The sequence below is a fragment of the Anabrus simplex genome, chromosome 11 (genome assembly GCF_040414725.1).
Source record: "Anabrus simplex isolate iqAnaSimp1 chromosome 11, ASM4041472v1, whole genome shotgun sequence".
Lineage (NCBI taxonomy): Eukaryota > Metazoa > Arthropoda > Insecta > Orthoptera > Tettigoniidae > Anabrus > Anabrus simplex.
Window position 1 is genome coordinate 130,807,793 of NC_090275.1, and position 20,152 is coordinate 130,827,944.

The window sequence follows — 20,152 nt, forward strand, 5'->3', positions numbered from 1 at the left end:
TGCTGATAACAAAAGACATGGATGCTATTACTGAAGTATCCTATAAGAATGATAGGATCATTAAATTATCTATGCAGCTGGAGTCCACAAATTACACGGTAGTGCAGATATATGCATCACAGTTTGTAGTGCTCAGGAGAAGGATCAATTCTGTCAAGATCTAGAAGATATAACTGATGATGAAACTTTCATCATTGGGGACGTAAATGCATAAGTTGGGAGAGAGACAGGCTTGGTTATGAGGAAATCATTGGACCACATGCGTTTTTGAGAACAGAAATGCAGAAATGCGTCTTTACTTCATCAATCAGAAAGTTTGACACACTTATACCTTATACACTTATAACTGCTTGATTTGTGCACAAGAAATGGATTGATCATCAAAAATACCTTCTTCCAAAAACAAGACAGCCACAAGATAAGATATAACTGGGATGGAAAACATAAGTCTCTCATCGACTGTTTGTTTTTGATTTTGAAGTAAAGCAACTTGGTGCCTTCAATACTTTATTGCATTTGATATGTCTTAATGATACGATATCACAACTTGATGACGGACATGACTGTTGCGTAACCATTTTCAACAATACAAAATAATCTGACCAATCGGAAATAGGCTTCAATTAATGAAATAATTTTACAAAAATGAAGTCTCCTCATAACATCTTGCCCCCCTTGAAAGGAGTTCTTTCAACTAAACTATTGTAACATTGTAATCTTATACCTATTGTAAAAACACTTATTCTGAACATATGCATTAATACAAAACTCTATACATACATATTTTTATCATTATTGACATTATATATTTGATGAAAAATAACACAAAGTTAAAGATATCACAGGAAATCTTGAATTCAGTTCTCCTTGTCATCCCCTTCAATGGGAAGAGGGCATATTTTCTTGATGCTTCGGGTAACTTGAATTCAGTTCTCCTTGTCATCCCCTTCAATGGGAAGAGGGCATATTTTCTTGATGCTTCGGGTAAAAGTTCCACCAGCCGTCCGAACGGTGACAACCCTCACCTCACCATCTCGTCCAGGGTGAACTTGAACTATCCTACCTCTGGGCCACTCTAGAGGAGGGATGTTGTCCTCAATTAACAGCACCAAAGAATCAACATCAATACGTAGATTAGTATCATGCCACTTGACGCGTTTTTGCAATTCCTGCAAGTATTCTCGCTGCCATCTCTGCCACAACCGCTGCCGAATTTTCTGCAAGTGCTGCCAATGTGACAAGCGGTTATCGGGTTCTCTCAACAAATCCCTTTGCACGGGTTGCACGATCGAGTCACTTAGAAGAAAATGTGCTGGTGTTAAGACTTCTAAATCATTTGGATCATTTGGCAAGGGAGTAAGGGGACGTGAATTTAATACCGCCTCTATATCGCAAAGAATAGTGTAGGTTTCTTCGAAAGTTAGCACACGTCCCTGTGTTTCAGTCAGCAAATGTCTTTTCATCATCTTTACAGCTGCTTCCCACAATCCCCCAAAGTGGGGTGACCGGGGAGGAATGAAACTCCACTGTATCTGCTGCTGTGCGAGTGAGGAGGTAATGGTCGTTGACCCCTTTTCCAAAAAGGATTGGATATCTTGTAGTGCGTTCGCTGCTCCAATGAAATTCTTCCCATTATCAGAGAAAAGTTGCTTGCACAAACCTCTTCTCGCCGTAAAGCGTTGCAATGCAGCTAAGAAAGCTTCGGTCGTTAGCTCCGACACCAACTCCAAATGCACTGCCTTGGTACTGAAGCATGTAAATACAGCTACGTAACTCTTGTAAGTATGAATGCGGCCCCTTCTGTGGCTTTCTCTTACAGATATTGGACCTGCATAGTCCACTCCTGTGGTAACAAAGGGTCGAACAACTAAAGTAACCCTTTCTTTTGGTAAATCTGCCATGCGTACCTCTGGAACTGTAGGATGGTAACAAAAGCACTTCAGACACCTCTTGACAATCCTTTTCGCTTCTCTTCTGCCACTGATAGGCCAATATCGTTGTCGAGTTGCATGTAGCAGTTGCTCTGGGGGACAATGCTTCAGACGACGATGTTCATTTTCCATGATCATTCTGGTGATGTGATGATTTGCTGGTAGAAGCACAGGATGTCTCTGTTCTGATGTTAGCTCAGAAAAACGAAGCCTTCCTCCAACCTTAATCAATCCGTCACTATCCAGAAACGGACTGAGTGACTTTAGAGAACTCTTCTTTGGGAGGTCTTGATTATTAATTAAGCAATGTAGTACTTGAGGGAATGCTTCTAATTGTGTCCATTTGACTACCTGCTTCTCTGCTTTACAAGTTTCTTGTATTTCTAGTGAACCGTTTTTCCTTTCTGATGGTTTGAGTTTGCAGTTATAAATGAATCTTTGACAATATGCTACTATACGGCATAATTTCGGAAATGACGAGAATTTATTCAGTAGAATGCTGGTTGATGTTGCTGTCAACGTAACTGCTGTGATCTTCAGCTCTGGTAGTTCTGTTTCAAATTCTTCTGAATGCTCTGGTTGTTGACGTTGTGTGCGAAGCCAAGAAGGTCCACTCCACCACAGCTTTTTATCTTCGAGTTCTGCTGAAGTAATTCCTCTTGAGAGAAGATCAGCTGGATTTTCAGTCGAAGGAACATGCTTCCAGGTGGTTGCATCAGTGGCTTCTTGAATCTTTGCAATCCTGTTTGCCACAAATGTCTTCAGCAGCCTTGGCTCAGTGTTGATCCATCCCAAAACAATTGTACTGTCACTCCATAATCTGATCTGACCAATTTTTTCTTTCAAAGCACTCACTGTTGTTTTGACGAGTTGTGCAAGAAGAAGGGCTGCCTCCAATTCGAGTCTTGGCAACGAAATGGTTTTTAAAGGAGCTACTTTCGTCTTCGCACAAAGTAAATTGGAAATGTAGAGAGCACTAGGTGTTTGACAAACTACATAAATGCATGCTCCAAAAGCCTTCTCTGAAGCATCACTAAATCCAAACAAATCAAAAGAGCCAGAGCAATTCCCAGGATTTATGTTTCTCATAATTCTGATGTTGTTCAGTCTTTCTAATGACGTATAGTACTCGTTCCAAATCTGAAGGTGCTCTCGAGACAATGGCTGATCCCATTCAGATCCATCTACCCATAAGTGTTGCATCAACATCTTCCCTTTGATCAGTACTGGACCCACGAGTCCTAGTGGATCAAAAATCTGTGCGATTTTGGAGGCGACTTCTCTTTTGGATCGTGGTGACTGCTTTGCCAGCTCAACTCGGAACTTAAGGCAATCTTGTGCCGAGTCCCAGAGGAGTCCAAGAGTCTTACTAGCTTCACCTTTGTCTAAAACCAGTCAAGTCCCTTCGTCGCTTTGGTCTCCAAATCCTGCAAGATCTCTTTGCTGTTGGACCTCCATTTCCTCAAATGCATTCCACCACTCTTGAGAATATTTTGTATTTGCCACCGTATCCCGATCACGTCTTCTAGAATGTCTCCTCCACTTAAGCAGTCATCCATATAAAAGTCATCGCGAATAGCCTTTGCTGCTGCTGGAAATTCATTTTCATGAAGAGTAGCCAATTCATTTAGGCACCTCATGGCATGGTAAGGTCCTGATGCTGTTCCGTATGTTACTGTATTCAACTGATAAATCCTCACAGGGGCTGAAGATTCCTCTTTCCACAAAATCTGCTGGAATGCTCGATCTTTAGGATGGATGAGGATTTGCCGAAACATCTTTTCCACATCTTCCGTCATGACATACTTATGGCTGCGACATCTAAGTACAATGTGAAAAAGATCTCGCTGTAAATTAGGTCCTGTCATGAGCTTGTCATTGAGTGACGTTTTTGCCGAGGCATCAAATACCACTCTGACCTTTGTGGCGTCACTATCTGGACGTACCACTGGTTGATGGGGTATGAAGTATGAATTTGGTACATCTTGATTTTGGTTTGTTTCAATCAAGCTCATATGCCCTAGTTTTTCATATTCATCCATGAAATCTGCATAAGCTGTCTTGAGTTCGGGGTGTCTGCTTAACCTCTTGACTAATGATTCTAGTCTGTTTAGTGCGTGTATTCTTGATTCTCCGAGGATGACATCTGGCTTAATAGGGAGTCTTACGATAAATCTACCTGTTGTATCTCTCGAAGCGGTGTCCGTGAACTGTCTTTCACATATTCTTTCTTCTGATGTGTAATGTTGAATCTCCGGAATTGCTTCTTGTTTCCAAAATTTCTCCATCTGATCTGATAATTGTTGATTGCTAATTTTCATGCATGTTGTTGTTGATCCTTGTTTGTTCTCAAAAACTTCACCCCCTATAATCCAGCCTAATCGGGTGTTTTGCAGAGCTGGTTGTCCTTCAGCTTCATTCTTGGGTGGACCTATGACTATTTTCCAATAAAGTCCTGCACCAATTAACATGTCGATGTCTCCAGGCTTGTTGAATGTTGGATCTGCCAAGCGAATGTCCTTTGGAATAATAATCTTGTCCTTCTTGATCTCCAACTGTGGCAATCGTTCTGTTATAGTTGGCAAAACTAGAAATTCTGCTTCCACCTCAAATGCCTCATTCCTTGAAGCGAGGTGTACTGTCGTGATCCTTTTTGTTTCCACTTTGGAACAGTCTACTCCAATGATCTGTGTGTTTGTCTTGACATTCGCTAAACCAAGTTTCTTATACAGACCTTCCTTTATTAGATTTGACTGAGATCCCGGATCCAGTAAGGCTCGGCATGTCATTCTTCTTCCGTGAACATCTTTCACATCAATTAAAGCTGTTGACAAAAGTATTTGTGATGTTATTCCTTTCGCCAAGCTGACAATGAGCGAAGCAGGTATATGCTGAGATTCGACACACAGGTTTATGGGCACTTGATTTTCTTTAACATTTTGTTTCTGTTTGTCATCTTCCTCAGCATGTAAAAGTGTGTTGTGAAGAAGTCCACATTTCTTGCATTTTGATCCTCTGCAATTTCTTGCAATATGTCCTGGTTTCAAACAGTTATGACACTGTCCTTTTTCTCGAAGCAGTTTTCTTCTGTCTTCAACTGATCGTTTAATTAATTCTTCACATATAAAAATGAGGTGACTTCCACCACACAGATTACAGCTTGCCTGAGACGTCGTCATAACAACTTTCTTGCTAGGTTGTCTGTCCTTCGGGTTTGCCTTCGTGTTCAGTGGCTTGGTTTTGTTGTGATTTAACAGCATATATGATTGGGAACGCTCAGTTAAAAATTTCAAGAAATCATCCAATGTTGGCATCTTTTCTGGAGTGTTGCCTTTCACCCTTTCCTGCCAGTCTATTTGCTCACGAAATCCAGCTGCTTCTTTGCTAGATGAATAACCAATGTGTCCCAATATTGTACAGGTTGCTTCATTGCTTTTAATGAAGCGATGTAAGTTTGAATATGAAATTGTAGTTGCCTGAGTGATTCAGATTTGTTCTCCTTAAAAACTGTAGGAAACTTTAAAAGTTCATCTAGATGTGTTTCGATTATCATCATTTGATTATCATATGTATCTACAAGCAAGTTCCTAGCACTTGTGTAGTTTTCTTCTGAAATGGTAAAACCTTGAATGACTTTGCGTGCCTCGCCCTGCAGAAGACCGATCGGATACTGATATTTTTGGATATTTGTTAGTTGAGTATCATTATGAATGGTTGACTCAAAACTGTTCTTAAAAAGCAACCATTTTGTGAATTCGCCGTTAAATTCCGGTAATTTAATTTCTGGTAATTTATGTATTCTTCTATTATGATTTTGTGGAACTTCCTGTTGATGAAAGGCGTTGTTTACTGCCATGTTCATTTGAGCTAGCAAATTATTTTGAACGTCATCTGCTTCATCTATTATCGTTTGCAGTTGTGTAACTGCGCGGAAATAAATAGATTCAAATAGCTCTCGCTCTCCCTCACATTCCTCTTCAAACTGTAGGGCAGCTATTTCATCAGTTATCTCTGTTTCCTCTATTTTCATTTGTACTTCTTCAAAAGAATTCCATAGCTCTTCACATTTTTTAATTCTAACCTTCGCCTCCGATTTTGACATGTCAGCTGTAATCGACTTTATTATTCTTGTTAACGTGCCCTTTACTCGACCACGCGATTGTTTCAATTTCGTTAGTTGCGACATATTGAAATTAAGGTTATGCTGTGTGAAAGTTCGAATGGATTGCGTGAAGGTTATGTATAAGTGCAAAGTTGGTGAATTGAGGTTATATGACAAAGGAATTTGGATCTTTTTTATTTATGACAACAGGAGGATCAATGGGCTTGAATTATTTTTTTTTTTCTTATTATTATGTTGATCACTGCATGTATATGTTACGAAAACGTGCGCTGAGAGAAAGAGGCTAGAATCTACGAGTACCGTATGTATAGCAAGGATGGTGTATATGTCAAAGAGACTCACGCTCTCACGGAGATTCTTGCCTTGAGCGGCGAGGAGAATGTAAATCTTGAAATCTTGTCTTTACTTCTTTGTATGTACGTAACATCGAATCGTACTTCCCTGATTACTGATTCATGCTGCAATCCGTTGAAGTTGTTGGCCTCAGCGGTCTGATTTTCGTTATGAATGAGAATGCAATATCCATGAATGATTCCACGAATTCGAGATGTATTGTATTTTTACTCCGGTGCTTAACCTCAATTGTGACGCATTGTTTTCACTTCTGCATTTCACATTTCATGAACTTGCTTGTTTTGAACATCTCAGGTTATCGAGAGCCGTGCTGTTGGGCGCCAATGTTTGTTTTTGATTTTGAAGTAAAGCAACTTGGTGCCTTCAATACTTTATTGTATCTGATATGTCTTAATGATACGATATCACAACTTGATGACGGACATGACTGTTGCGTAACCATTTTCAACAATACAAAATCATTTGACCAATCGGAAATAGGCTTAGAAAGTGCCAACTTCAATTAATGAAATAATTTTACAAAAATGAAAAGTCTCTTCATAACATCGACTATACCATCACTAACAAAGGAAGAGGGAAATATGTAACTAATTTCAAAGTTATCCCCAGTGAGAGAATGGACAGTGATCATAGATTATTGACTGCAGACCTAAATCATGTGGCTAACACAACCCCGAAGAAAAGAAAAAGAAAACCTAAAGTGATGACTTGGAAATTAGACAAAGCCAAGTTGAAGGAAGAATATTAAAATAAGGATACAGAGACACTTACCAAAAGGGGAAATGAATAAAATAAAAGAATGGAAAATTTTTAAAGATACTTTGGTGGGTGAAGCTAAAGACCTATGTGGAGTAACAGGAGAGAAAAAGAGACACCTCGGTGGAATGACAGAGTCAGATTTGCTACATCCTGTTTCCAGTCATTCGAATGAGGATAGGAATTGTACCGGCTGCCGAAGCCTCTGGGGCAATGACTAATGAATGGAAGATTATATGAAATGATATTCGAGAGTGTTGCTGGAACGAAATATGACAGGAAAATCCTGTCTCGCCTCAGTTTTGTCCAGCACAAATCTCACATGGTTTGACTGGGATTTGAACCATGGAACCCAGCGGTGAGAGGCTGGCATGCTGCCGCCTGAGCCACGGAGGCTATAAAAGAGAGAAATTGGGCAAAAAAAAATATGCTAGACAAAGAAAAGCAGAGAGATGCACAAGGTCCAGGTGCCCAAGAAATGACTAAACTACAGGAATTCTACAGGGCAAAAAAAACTTACGGGTAGGAGGATAGTAAGAGAAGAGAAAGAGAAAAAATGGAATGAGTTTGTGGAGAAGCTGGACGAGAGCAGAAGAGGGAACAAGAAACTTCTTTACAGAGTCATTAAAAACAAGCGAAATAACCTAGAAGACATCAAGGTAATAGAGCAGGACAGCGGATCAGTAGTATGAGAGGAAGATGGAATCAGGAGAGAACTCAAGATCTTCTTTGACAAGCTCCTGAATGGAGAGGCTTCAAATGTAATTCAAAACAGAGAAGAATCTGGAAAAAGTTAAGAGCCCAGTAAAAATATGGAGCCACCAATCACATGGATGGAGATAGAGAAGAGCCTTAAAAGTATGAAGAAAGTGAATGCTGCAGGAATAGATGAGTTAAGTGTGGACATGTTAAGAGCAGGAGGAACCCCAGAAATCCAAGGGCTATATAGACTTCTAGATGTAGTATGGCAGCAAAATACCATCCCAGAAGACTGGAGGAAAGGCAGCAGACTATCGTGGCATCAATCTACCCTCGCATGGACTAAAAATTTGGGAAAAATTTGTAGAGGATAGATTACAAGAAATTATAGAACCACATTTAGAAGAGGAACAATATGGCTTTAGGCCTGGAAGATCTTATATTTGGTGTCAGGATGCTGATGGAAAAACATTGGGAAAAAGAGAAGCCTTTATATCTATTGTTCCTTGACATCGAAAAGGCCTATGACAGCATACCAAGGGAGCTTATTTGGGAGTGCCTGAGAAAGCTCGAAAGTGCGAGCCAGTCAAATTTCAAAAGTTAAGGGGCTTTACGAGAAAACCAGAAGTTGTGTACAAGTCGGTTATGGACTGTCAGACTGGTTTGAGACAAAAGGAGAGTACAAGGTAGTGCTTTGTCGCCCCTATTATTCATCATTGTACTGTATACCATATTAAAGGCGCTGAAAGAAAAGGGGCAACACGACTTAAAAGCATTTGCATTTGCAGATGATGTAGTAATTTGGGGTAACTCAGAGAAAGATGTGGAAGAGAGAATGCAGGGGTGGAGTCAGGAGTTTGAGAAATATGGATTAAACATCAACAACGCTAAAACGGTGGTGTTGAAGGTAGAGAAGGGTGACAACCAGCCAGAAATCATGCTAAATGGCACTAAGCTGGACAGTGTCATGGAATTTAAGTACTTGGGTAGTATAATGTCCAAGGATAACTTAGCTAAATATGAAGTAAACAGTCGAATCAACAAACCAATGACACTGTATAAATCATACTACACCCCTATCCTCACATACAGCCTGGAAATCGCTACATTAACAAGAAAGGACAACTCAAAACTCCAAGAAGCAGAAATGAAGTTCCTAAGCACAATGATCCAGAAGACCAGGAAGGATAAAATCAGGAATGAAAAAGTCAGAGAAGATGTAGGACAAGAAGACTGCTTACTCCAGAAGATCCAAAAGGCAAGACTGAAGTGGTTTGGTCATGTGAAAAGAATGAGAGCCAATCATCATCATCATCATCATCATCAGTCGGTTTACTCATTGCTGAGCGTTGTGACCTCATTTCTTCACTTTGTTAGTAACTGCATCCTTAACGAGATTTTTCCATGCTGAGCGGTCTTCAGCTCTTCTTAAGATATTGTGAAGAGGTAGACCGGTGATCATCTACTTGTTGTTCTGCCTCTTGGTCTGGTGCCTTGCAGAATGCTCTTTTCTAAATTGTCTCCTTCTCTCCTCAAAATGTGTCCCAGGAACTTTCACTAACGCGGGAAGATAAATGTTTTGTGATGCTCAGTTCTTCTATAATGGAGGCATTTGTTCTTCTTTCTGTCCATGGTATATGGAGTTTCTCCGCCAACACCACATCTCGAAGGCATCTATTCGGTTCTTGTTACTAGCCTTCACAGTCCAGGTCTCACAGCCGTACAGGAAAACAGAGAACACCAGTGATTCCACCAATCTTATTTTAACTGTTTTGGATAATGCCCGATTCTGCCAGATTTTTGTGAGTTTAACCATTGCGGCACGACCTAGGACAATCCGTCGTTTTATTTCTTTATCAAATTTCCCATGTTACTGATTATGGAGCCCAGATATACACAATAATTCACCAACTCCAGATCTTTCAGACATCATGAGAGCCAATAGGTCTGCAAAAAAGGAGTATGAAAGAGAAATAAGAGGAAAGAGACCAGTGGGCAAACCTAGAGAAAAATGGACAGACTTAGTGCAGAAGGATGTAGAGGAGAGAGGACAGAATTGGGAACGGATTGTGAATGAAGAATGGTTCATGGACCGAACAAAATGGAAGGGGCTCGTATATCACACCTGGGAAACTAGAGTTGGTCAACGATGAAGATGTTATTAAACTTGCAAAAATAACGAATAACTGGGCAGCCACATGAAAATATGGCATAACTAAATCTGATGTTTGGCGTTAGCGTGAAGAGTCTAAAAGTGCATACTTACAAGAAAGGCATTCATATGATTTCACAAAGTACTTTTTAAGCCTAATTTAATTTTTTGGAAGGAAAAAGTGGAGATCATCTTGCATTCAAGGTTATCCTGGATTCAGAGAAATACAGTAATTGACAAAAAGTACTATGATCGCTGTATAAATTGATTAATTCAATTAATACCAATCGACAGTAATGGTTGAGAATAGTGCATCTACAAACCCTGGTTTCAGAAGCCGAATTACTACCTGAAAAGACAAGTGCAATATGCACGGAGAAACACCATGGTTGAATGAGAGGGTGAAAACTACTGTGAAAGAAAGAAAGAAAGAAAAAAGGAAAGAAAGAAGTGCAGCAACAAAGAGGCTAGAAAACAAAAAACAGAAATCAGTCCACCAAGACGATGAAATTTGGTACCTGGCACTATTTGTGATTAAAGGAGCTGACACAGGTGGAAAGTGTTTGTAGAAGATTTTATTTGTAAATCTTTTAAGTAGTACTTACTTATTTGTATTCCATTCAGCTACCTAACCTGTACAGTGTAACATATGTTGGTTGTAACTAGTAGATTACATTTCTATATTAACTGGAACAGTCCAGAAAGTTTGTGATGAGCACTTTTTAAACAGGGAGTGTTGGCCTTTGTTAGTTATGCATTCTAGAAGTATGTTCTTACTATTCTGGAAATGGAAGATTCGCGATCGTATGTGTTCGAGAAAGTGGTTTAAACATCGCGACCGAAGAAAGAGTTGTGATTGGTGAATCCGGGCAAGCTCCTGCTTTCTGATTGGCTACTCCAAGGCCAGGGTTCTCTGTTTAAAGGGAGCAAGGCAGCATTTCGTGGTCTGTCTTAAGCCTGTCTGTCTTTGGTCTGCCGGAGTTTTGACGTCGTCAGCGACTCCTCGCTTTCAGCATGGGCTGCCTTAGGGAAAGCATGGTTGTTTTCAGTCCATTTTAATTTGAATTTAATTTTTTTTTAAGTATCACACAGGAGATTGCCCTAATTGCCACTCTATTAAACTGATGTTTTGGAAAGGTACGTTTAACTTCAATCTAAATTGTAATAGCATATTGTGTTTCTTCTTACCTTCAAGATTGTATTGTACGACTTGGTTTGCAATTAGATGTACGGTACTCGCTTTACTCTTTGAATTTATAGGAAGCCCTTGTCAAGGAACATCTACTTTGTGTGTCTCAACGAACATGTAATTTGTATTTCACAAACTGTGTATCGGTATTTTCTGCATTGCTGAACTTGTTGGTAATTATTTTGTGAAGTCCATTTGGTAAATAATATTTTTGAAAATCAAAGATCACCGTTGATTTTTCCAAAAACCGCAACCTAAGCTACTCCATGCCCTTGGTAGGTTCCCAGCACCGTTCCACATTCCTTGTTTGTTATCGTCAAGTTGCCCTCCCTGATTTTTACTTGTACTGTTTTCACCGCAGTTCATTACATGACTATGGTGTGTATAGTGTTTAAGGTGCCTTGTAATTTAATTTACTTTCCTCCTTTTAACTGTGTTTGTGTAACCGCTGAAGTAACGGTTACAGGACCGATTAAAGAATAAAAGGAGGAAAAGTGTTGGGACAAGTTCACTACCAGACTAATAGATGACTATGAAAGTAATATGAAGTCTTTATAAAGTAGTCAAGAATAGAAGAAGGGCAGTATCCTTGCACTAGCAGCAGATGATGGGAACCTGAAGATAAATCAAGGCATCAGAGAAGAAACTTCAATACTTTATTAAATGGAGAAAGTCTTTGAAATGATACCACAGAAAACTGCAGCTTAAGTGCGAGTGATGGAGCACAATACCAGCTAACATTGCTAGAAGTGGTGTCTGAGCTGTCCTCTCTGCTGACATGATAAAGGCACCTGTACAGAGTGCTCTCTGTCACCTGGAAAGAGGACTGGATAAAAGGTATCATTATCCACTGTATAAAAAGGGAAACAGGAAGAAATGTGCAAATTATAGGGCATCACTCTACTTCCTCACTCAAATTTCGGGGGAAGATAATTGAAAGAAGAATCAGGAATAACTGTTATTGGACGAGGAGGAGTGACACAGGTTCAGGAAGAGCCGAAGCGCTACAGACCTGAATGCTAACAGAGAAGTACTGGGAATGTGGTAAGAACTTAGTGATGGTTTTCATGGACATCAAGAAGGCCTAGGCAGATAATCTGGGAATGCCTAGAAGGTATAAGTGTGTCAAACTTCCTGATTGATGAAGTAAAGACGCTCTATCAAAAGTGCTTAAGCTGTGTCCAAATAAAGAATGGAAGATCAGATTAGTTTGAAACCAAAAGAGGAGTCCAGCAGTGAACTGCCTTGACACCACTCCTGTTCATCACTGTCATGGATCGGATCATGAAATACATCAAAGAACATTGCAAAGTGCCTAGCACACTAATGATGATCTGATCTTGGGAGAATATGAAGCACAAGTGCAAGAAAAACTAAATCTATGGAATGACATGTTAAAAGAATATGGACTAAAAATCAGTAAAACAAAAACTGTTAAAATGACTATCAACAGGAAAGGCACAGACTGAAACATTTTACTGGAGGAAACTCTGTTACAATCTGTTTTTAACTTCGAACACCTTGGAAGTATTGTTTCAACAGATAACACAAACCAAGAAGTACATAATAGAACTAAGAAAACTTCTCAAGTGAGGAATCTACTCTGGGATGATAAAATACCCTAAAAAGCAAAATCGACCATGTTTCATACCTACTTCCTTCCAATTTTTACCTATGGACTCGAAACATGTACCCTTCATAACAAGGCTAATAGTAAAATCCAGTCAACAGAAACAAAATTCATCTGAACAATGAACCAAAACAAAATTGCATGTATTTGCTAAATTCACATTTTGAGTTTTAAATTTTGGTAACTGTTTCTTCCCACATAACAACATTAAAGAAGTCTATGAACACAAAATGTGATGCCAGAGAGATAGAATTTGACAACTAAAAAAAGTTTATTCAATACCGGAATGAATGCTGCAGTTGGTCATGGCATACACTCCCTCATGTCCAAAAGTCCCGTCTTCTGTTGGCATAGAACCTCCGCTCGAACAGCCCTCTCCGCATCGCCGACGAACCCTGCAAACAAGACAACAATATGAGTTTACTCTATACTTGACTAACTTGTTGAAGAGAAGGTCACAGAGAAACAATATAAATGGAAATGTAATAGCAATGATTATGCAATATCAAATATCTTCAGATATGACCATCATCATCGTGCTTCCAAAACCTCTACCATCAAACTTCGTGCCCTCTAGCTGTCTCATTCTGCCTTTGGTTTTCTACTGTATGTGGTCTGGTATCTCTCCAGTTCTCTTCTCTCTTTTTGGACTACCAGAAGTTTCTCAAATTTAGCATCTTTCTCAACTTAGATTCCAATGCTGTCCCAAATTGCTTTTTAACCGACTGTCCTCAAACTTCAGAGCGCTATGTCTTCTGGTATAGCCGAGACGGGCTACGCGTACCCAGCGGCATTCAAAGAGTTCGGCAAACGTTTGATCTCCCTGGCCACTTACTTGCCTAGTAGGGGTGATTCATGATGGCAGTGGGCTTTAAAACGGAAGTTCGCATTCCCCTTCAAAAATCCTCACAGCTCTGTTGCCAACGCACCTCTTGTTAAAGAGATGTCAGTCTCTTTTTTCAGCTCAGACAATTCACACTTGCTTTGTTCGCTGTTTGAAAGTTTTGGATTATTTCTTTGCTTCGTTAACTAATATTTGTGAAGTGTGTTGTTTTTCACTTCGCTTCACGCAGTAATGTGGAGGCCGTGGGAATCACACCTGGAAATTATCGCATCAGAAAATCCTGAATTAAATCTGCCGGTGCAGGCAAACGATCCTCAACCGAGCACTGGTAACAGTGATATTCGACTGAGTAGTACTGGTTCCGTGTCCGCGAGTGATACTCAGCCGAGCAGCAGTGGTTCTGCGCCTGCAAGTGATATTCAGGAGTGATACTCAGCCGGGTAGTAGTGGTTCCGTGCCCACGATTGATATTCAGCCAAGCAGCAGTGGTTCCGCGCCCGCGAGTGATACTCAGCCAGGTAGTAGTCGTTCCGCAGAGAAAAGAAAGGCGACTAAAACTTTAAGTAAGGAAAGTCAACGGCTGGTATGTAACGCATACGAATACGTTATGAAGAACAACGTTCGCAAGGATTATATTTCTGAGACAGCTAAAATGTTGAAACTTAACAGGAAAACTGTAAGTAAAATAGTAAAGAAGGGACCTACAACTCCGAAAAATTGTGGTAATAATAGGGTTATCTTTAATAAAATTGATTTCTGCTGTGACTTGGTGAGACGCAAGGTATATGCATTCTTTACTAAAGGTAAGTCACCAACTGTACAGGAACTGTTAAAACATTTGAAAAATGTGTGTGGCTTTCCTTATGAAAAACTACTCTACGACAGCTGTTGAAAAAACTTGGGTTTTGTTTCCGCATTCTGAAGAAAAATCAGATTGTAATGGAATCTGCTAGAATAGTAGCTTGGCGATATAAATTCATAGACCGTCTCCAGAAGTTGCGTTCCTAGGGATGCAGAGTTGTCTATCTAGATGAAACTTGGTACGATACTCATGACATTGTGAGGAAAGGGTGGGATAATGGAACTTGTAATTGCATACTGAAAAGCACCAACATCGCGAGGCAAGCGTATTATGGTATTGCATGCTGGAGGCAGTGAGGGCTGGGTTAAGAATTGCCTTTATTTATCGGCTAAAAACATTGGAGACTGCAAAGCTGATAGCCATGACGAAATGACAGCTCAAGTTTTCGAAAACTGGTTTAGGTCTCATCTTCTAGAGAACCTACCACGTGACAGAAAATGTGTAATCGTGATGGACAACGCAAGCTATCATTTGTGGCAGCTGATTAGGTTTCCTTCAATGAACACTAATATTAAGGACATTATTAAGTTTATGGAGTACAATAACATTCCCATGCCAAAACCTGTACCCATCAAGGCAGTTATGTTGCAGGAAATCAAACCAGACAATATCAGTAAAAGGTACGCTGTAGAGGAGATCGCAGCCTCATGTGGACACGAAGTTTTGCGACTCCCTCCATATCATTGTATTTTAAACCCTATAGAAATGATCTGGTTTCAGCTGAAGACGTATGTTAGGAAAATTAATGTTACGCCAACTTTGAGTGCTAGTGTGTGTCAACTTCTTCGTGAAGGAGCTGGAACGATCGGTCCTGAGAGGTGGTCTGCTTGTGTTCGAAGCACCATTAAGGCAGAAGAGAAGTATATGAAACACGACACGGATAGCAACCAAGATAGATTTGTAATTCACCTAGCAGACAATGACGACGAATAGTGGTAAGGTAAATACTGCATTTGTTTTAAAAGTAGCTAAGTTTGCTGGCTATTTTTTTGTCTGAACTACATACTCCGATATTTATTATTATTATTCTTATTCTTATTCTTATTATTATTAATCTGCTTACCCTCCAAGGTTGGTTTTTCCCTCTGACTCAGAGGGATCCTACCTCTACCGCCTCAAGGGCAGTGTCCTGGAGCGTGAGACATTTGGTCGGGGGATACTACCGCGGAGAATGACCAGTACCTCGCCCAGGCGGTCTCACCTGCTATGCTGAACAGGGGCCTTGGTGGGGGATGGGAAGATTGGAAAGGATAGGCAAGGAAGAGGGAAGGAAGTGGCCGTAGCCTTAAGTTAGGTACCATCCCGGCATTTGCCTGGAGGAGAAGAGGGAAAACACGGAAAACCACTTCCAGGATGGCTGAGGTGGGAATTGAACCCAACTCTACTCAGTTGACCTCCCGAGGCTGAGTGGACCCCGTTTCAGCCCTCGTACCACTTTTCAAATTTCGTGGCAGAGCCGCAAATCGAACCCGGGCCTCCAGGGCTGGCAGCTAATCACACTAACCACTACACCACAGAGGCGGACAATTATTATTATTATTATTATCATCATCATCATCATCATCATCATCCCAGTCCCTAGTTCGTGATTTTACTTTTCCTTTGTCAGGCGAGTTGGCCGTGCGGTTAGGGGCGCGTAGCTGTGAGCTTGCATCGGGGAGATAATGGGTTCAAGCTCCCCTGTCGGCAGCTCTGAAGATGGTTCACCGTGGTTTCCCATTTTCAAACCAGGCAAATGCTGGGGAAGTACCTTAACCCTTACCCCTCGAATTAAAGTTCTCTGTGTTGCCTCTACTACTCGTATTTTAAGTGTACATTTTTATCTTATATGACCTGTATTAACGTTTCACGATTTTGGAGATAGCACTTGGTTTTAAATGATGTAGTTAGGCTATACATGTTTACAGCAAACTATACTGGAGCAAATAAAAGCAATATGTGGAATTTAAGACGAATTATTTTGCATTTTTTTATTTTATTATTACCGTTATCGCATACCGATTGTTTTCGTTAATACTTTAGTGTACAAATTATCGCTAAGAAGCAATTGAAAATCTCTATTCAGTCTCTGTTTTCATACCAAGCGGTAGTTTGTAGGCTGAAACCACTGTAAACGGCAATTTCTTGAAATCTGAATCTGTTGATTTATAATTGTGCCAGCCGTCAGCATCAGGTACATGTTGGGTTACGGTACACAAACCGACGATCGTCAGTTCACTTTTAGGCATCGTGAAATTCTATTAGATATATTCATTAGGAGCAGAGGTGCGAAAATACTGAGGTTTTGTGTGTTGCCTGACATACAACATATATATGACTAAAAGAGCACATGGCGGCCATGTTTGTTTACTATCGCTCGAGCTTTCATGTGCGTGATTTGACAGCTGACGGCTACACTGCCATCTAAATGATGGATTTTTGACTGACTGTCTAATAGTATCTGGATTCTACAAAGTTCCACGTGGAACCAAAAGATGGCAGTACAGTATAGCATCGTGTATTTTGTCGGATAAGAGACGGCAGACGAGCGGTGGGCGATACAATGCCATGTCGGGTATCCCCCGACACGCGACCGGAACGGGTATATCGTAATGTCGGGCCTCACCCGACAGACGAGTGGTAAAGGTTAAGGCCATGGGCACTTCCTTCCCACTCCTAGACCTTTCCTAGCCCATAGTCGCCATAACACCTCTCTGTGTTGGTGCGACATAAAACAAATTGTAAAAAATTGTTGCACTTTTCATTTCTTTACTGAAAGCGAGACAATGATATTAGCAGCATAAAATTAATATTTTAATGGGCCAACTTTGGTATCAATTTAAGTTTAATCTTTGTCGAGTATATTTGCCAATGCCTTCTTCCTGTTTTCTTTCTTTCTTTCTTTCAACATCTACGACCACCGCACGGGTTAAGCACGAAACAAATTATTCTGCGATATTGGTTTGTGCTGTGGTTCATTATCAAGTTTTTATATTTATATTTTGACTTTAGAATAAATTAGATGTTAACATGTTTAAATAATCAATGCAAAATATGACAACCTTGCTTTTGACAGAGCTCACTTGCCTTTTAAACAACACGCGCCTAGTGTCCAGAGGAAAGGAGCCGACTGTCAACCCTCATCATCACTAGGGCGGGCAGACAAAAGTGACCGAGGTATGAACAATGCCAGTCCGTTATGATTGGTGTGAAAATATCGCCCATAGGGTCGGTTGGTGCATGCATTTCAGTGGGCTTGGCAGACTGATATGCAATAGCAACTTCTGGCTCAATGAGGAAAGCAGCGGGAAACTAACCCACTCCTCATTTCCCTAGAATGCCTCTTCAGTGACACCTAGGTTGTCTATGATAGCTTTTAGTGGAGCTGTGGAGGATCAAACGAGCCTTCGGGCTGAATACCAACAAACATACATACACAGGTTATGGGACTTGTTTAACTTCTCTTTTCCTCTTACTTGACAAGATAGAAGGAAGATCAATGGTTTAATATCAACCCTTATACAGGAAATACAAACTTACTCCATATGATTGCCAACCGTCTGTGAGGAGACAACCAACACCACCACAAGGGTCTCCACGCCACACAGGCGCATTCACTCCACCGTGTCTTAACACATTGGAGACGCCGCTCGGAGAATCTACGGGCATGATTTCACTGTAGCTAAAAAATTGTATTTGCCGTTTCAGCGAGCTGTGACTTCAATAAGATACTGCTGAATGCTTCTATAAGCATAAAATATACTAGTTATGAGCATGAGTCGAGAGCTCTTCTTTCAAGGCATTGAAAACACAGCCTCGTTCCTACATAACTTAAGGCTGCGTCATCGTTGACTCTCAGCTGTGAAATGGGCGGGAAAGTACGTATGGTACATGCGGTCAGGAAGAGTGTGTGTTCGAGAGACAGGCTTGTTTGCGTAATTCTTGTGAATATTTAACATGTCCAATTCAAGTGTACGAAATTTCGACAACGAATCCATAATGGATGTTCTTATGGAAGACACGATTTCTGAAAATGAGGATGAGGATAACAATTACACACCAAGTAAACATGATGATTCTGGCACTTCAGGTTAGTAAATGTAGAAAATGAGCTCATTTCAAATTGGTGTGAAGTGTAACGTGAAGTGGGTTCTGTAATACTATTTTATACCGCTTCCTAAATATATGGGTGTTTCCCGTGTACCTGCAGCAACTCGATACAACACCGTTGTCAAACAAAGAACAGTGGGAATGCTAATTCCTTGTTGTAAACCAGAATACCGGTGTCAATTGACTAATTAGGTTAGAATCTGCATTAGTGTGTTTCAGTAGATGTGCTCACAAAGTCAAATTTCAAAATATTAACCGAACTGGCATCCATAGCTGCGTCATTTTTTTTCCGTTTGTAAAACATGTTATTTTCACAAATTTATATTTTAAAATTGCTGCACTATTATGATAATTAAAACTCATTTTTGTGTAGAAGAAAGTGTGATCTTTCTATGCATTCCAAAACTTGTTACAATCATGGCTTACCCTAGCATTGAAAAATTTTCACAAACCATTAAGAATCCCGCGATTTCTACAGGATAGCACATTCAAATATGGCCGTCTCCAATGTATTAACCTTACGCAGGTGGAAGCATTTTATGTCTGCATGCAGACTGAAAATATGGCGAATTAAAACTCATCGAGAATTATCGAACACTAGCTGTAAACAATAATTACTTCGAATATAGGATGTACTTCGTCGTAAAAGTCGGAACGGGATTATAGTTTTTTTGCGGCAGCATGTTGACCTAAAATTAATTCCACAAGTAAGTTATTATGCAAATCAATGTCCTTACATCAGATACTGTTGGAAATGACCAATCTCTGGTTCTACGTGTTTCAGTGAGGAGGTATTGCCCGTTGTTTCCATTTGTTTCCCTCAATTACTGTTTCCTGGTGAATTATGTCAAAATTTTGGTAACAAAAAATAGTGAAAAGTGCTCTGTAGGCTCGGTCGCAATGTAATTATTTTACTTAACTACCCTGCACCATTACTTATCATTCGTACTCGTCCAAGTCACTCATGCAAATCCTTTCGTTGGCTGTTTCGCTCTTGCACCGAGAAGACTCACTACTTCAAATGGAAAATCTCTTTCGTCTACTTCCATAGAGTCCAAAATTGAAGCAATCTATTGCTCACGGACTCTCTTCTCACTAACCATTGTCAAAACGCCGGTCTCGAATCTCGCGATGCATGCTTGATCGAACACTATACCCTCTCACAGCTCGTAAAAAGCTAGCAGGGAGGTAACGTAACTCTATTCAAGGATTCCCCTTTTAGTCAGACCTGTGTGTGTCGTTTACTGCCATTTGTTTTTTTTTTTTTTTTTGTTTTTTTTTTTACTATGTCTGCCGGTGACGCTGCATCTCTGACCATTTAATATATTAAATTCCCCTCGTGTGCAACCTGTTGTGGGATTTCATATATTAAATTCTGCCCTCTAAGACTTTCTTCAATATTTTGACATCCCTATCTACCTGTAAGAGTAGAAGGCATCCTCCCTCTGCATAGAAAGTCTGATTTTTGAAGGGCAGAAAGACATCTCCTTGACACTCCACACCCCTGCTATCTTCAAAACTCA

At 40.3% G+C, this 20,152-nt stretch overlaps 1 protein-coding gene across 4 annotated transcripts in view; it reads right to left on the bottom strand.

The window, feature by feature from the left end:
- pcx (pecanex) overlaps positions 1 to 20,152 on the bottom strand; it is a 514,715-nt gene that overhangs the window by 83,570 nt on the left and 410,993 nt on the right. For all 4 annotated transcript variants that reach the window (XM_067155270.2, XM_067155269.2, XM_068229749.1 and 1 more), the window contains one exon: positions 13,117 to 13,229. In XM_067155270.2, coding sequence (XP_067011371.2) covers positions 13,117 to 13,229 — 113 coding nt within the window. The remainder of the gene's footprint in view (positions 1 to 13,116; positions 13,230 to 20,152) is intronic.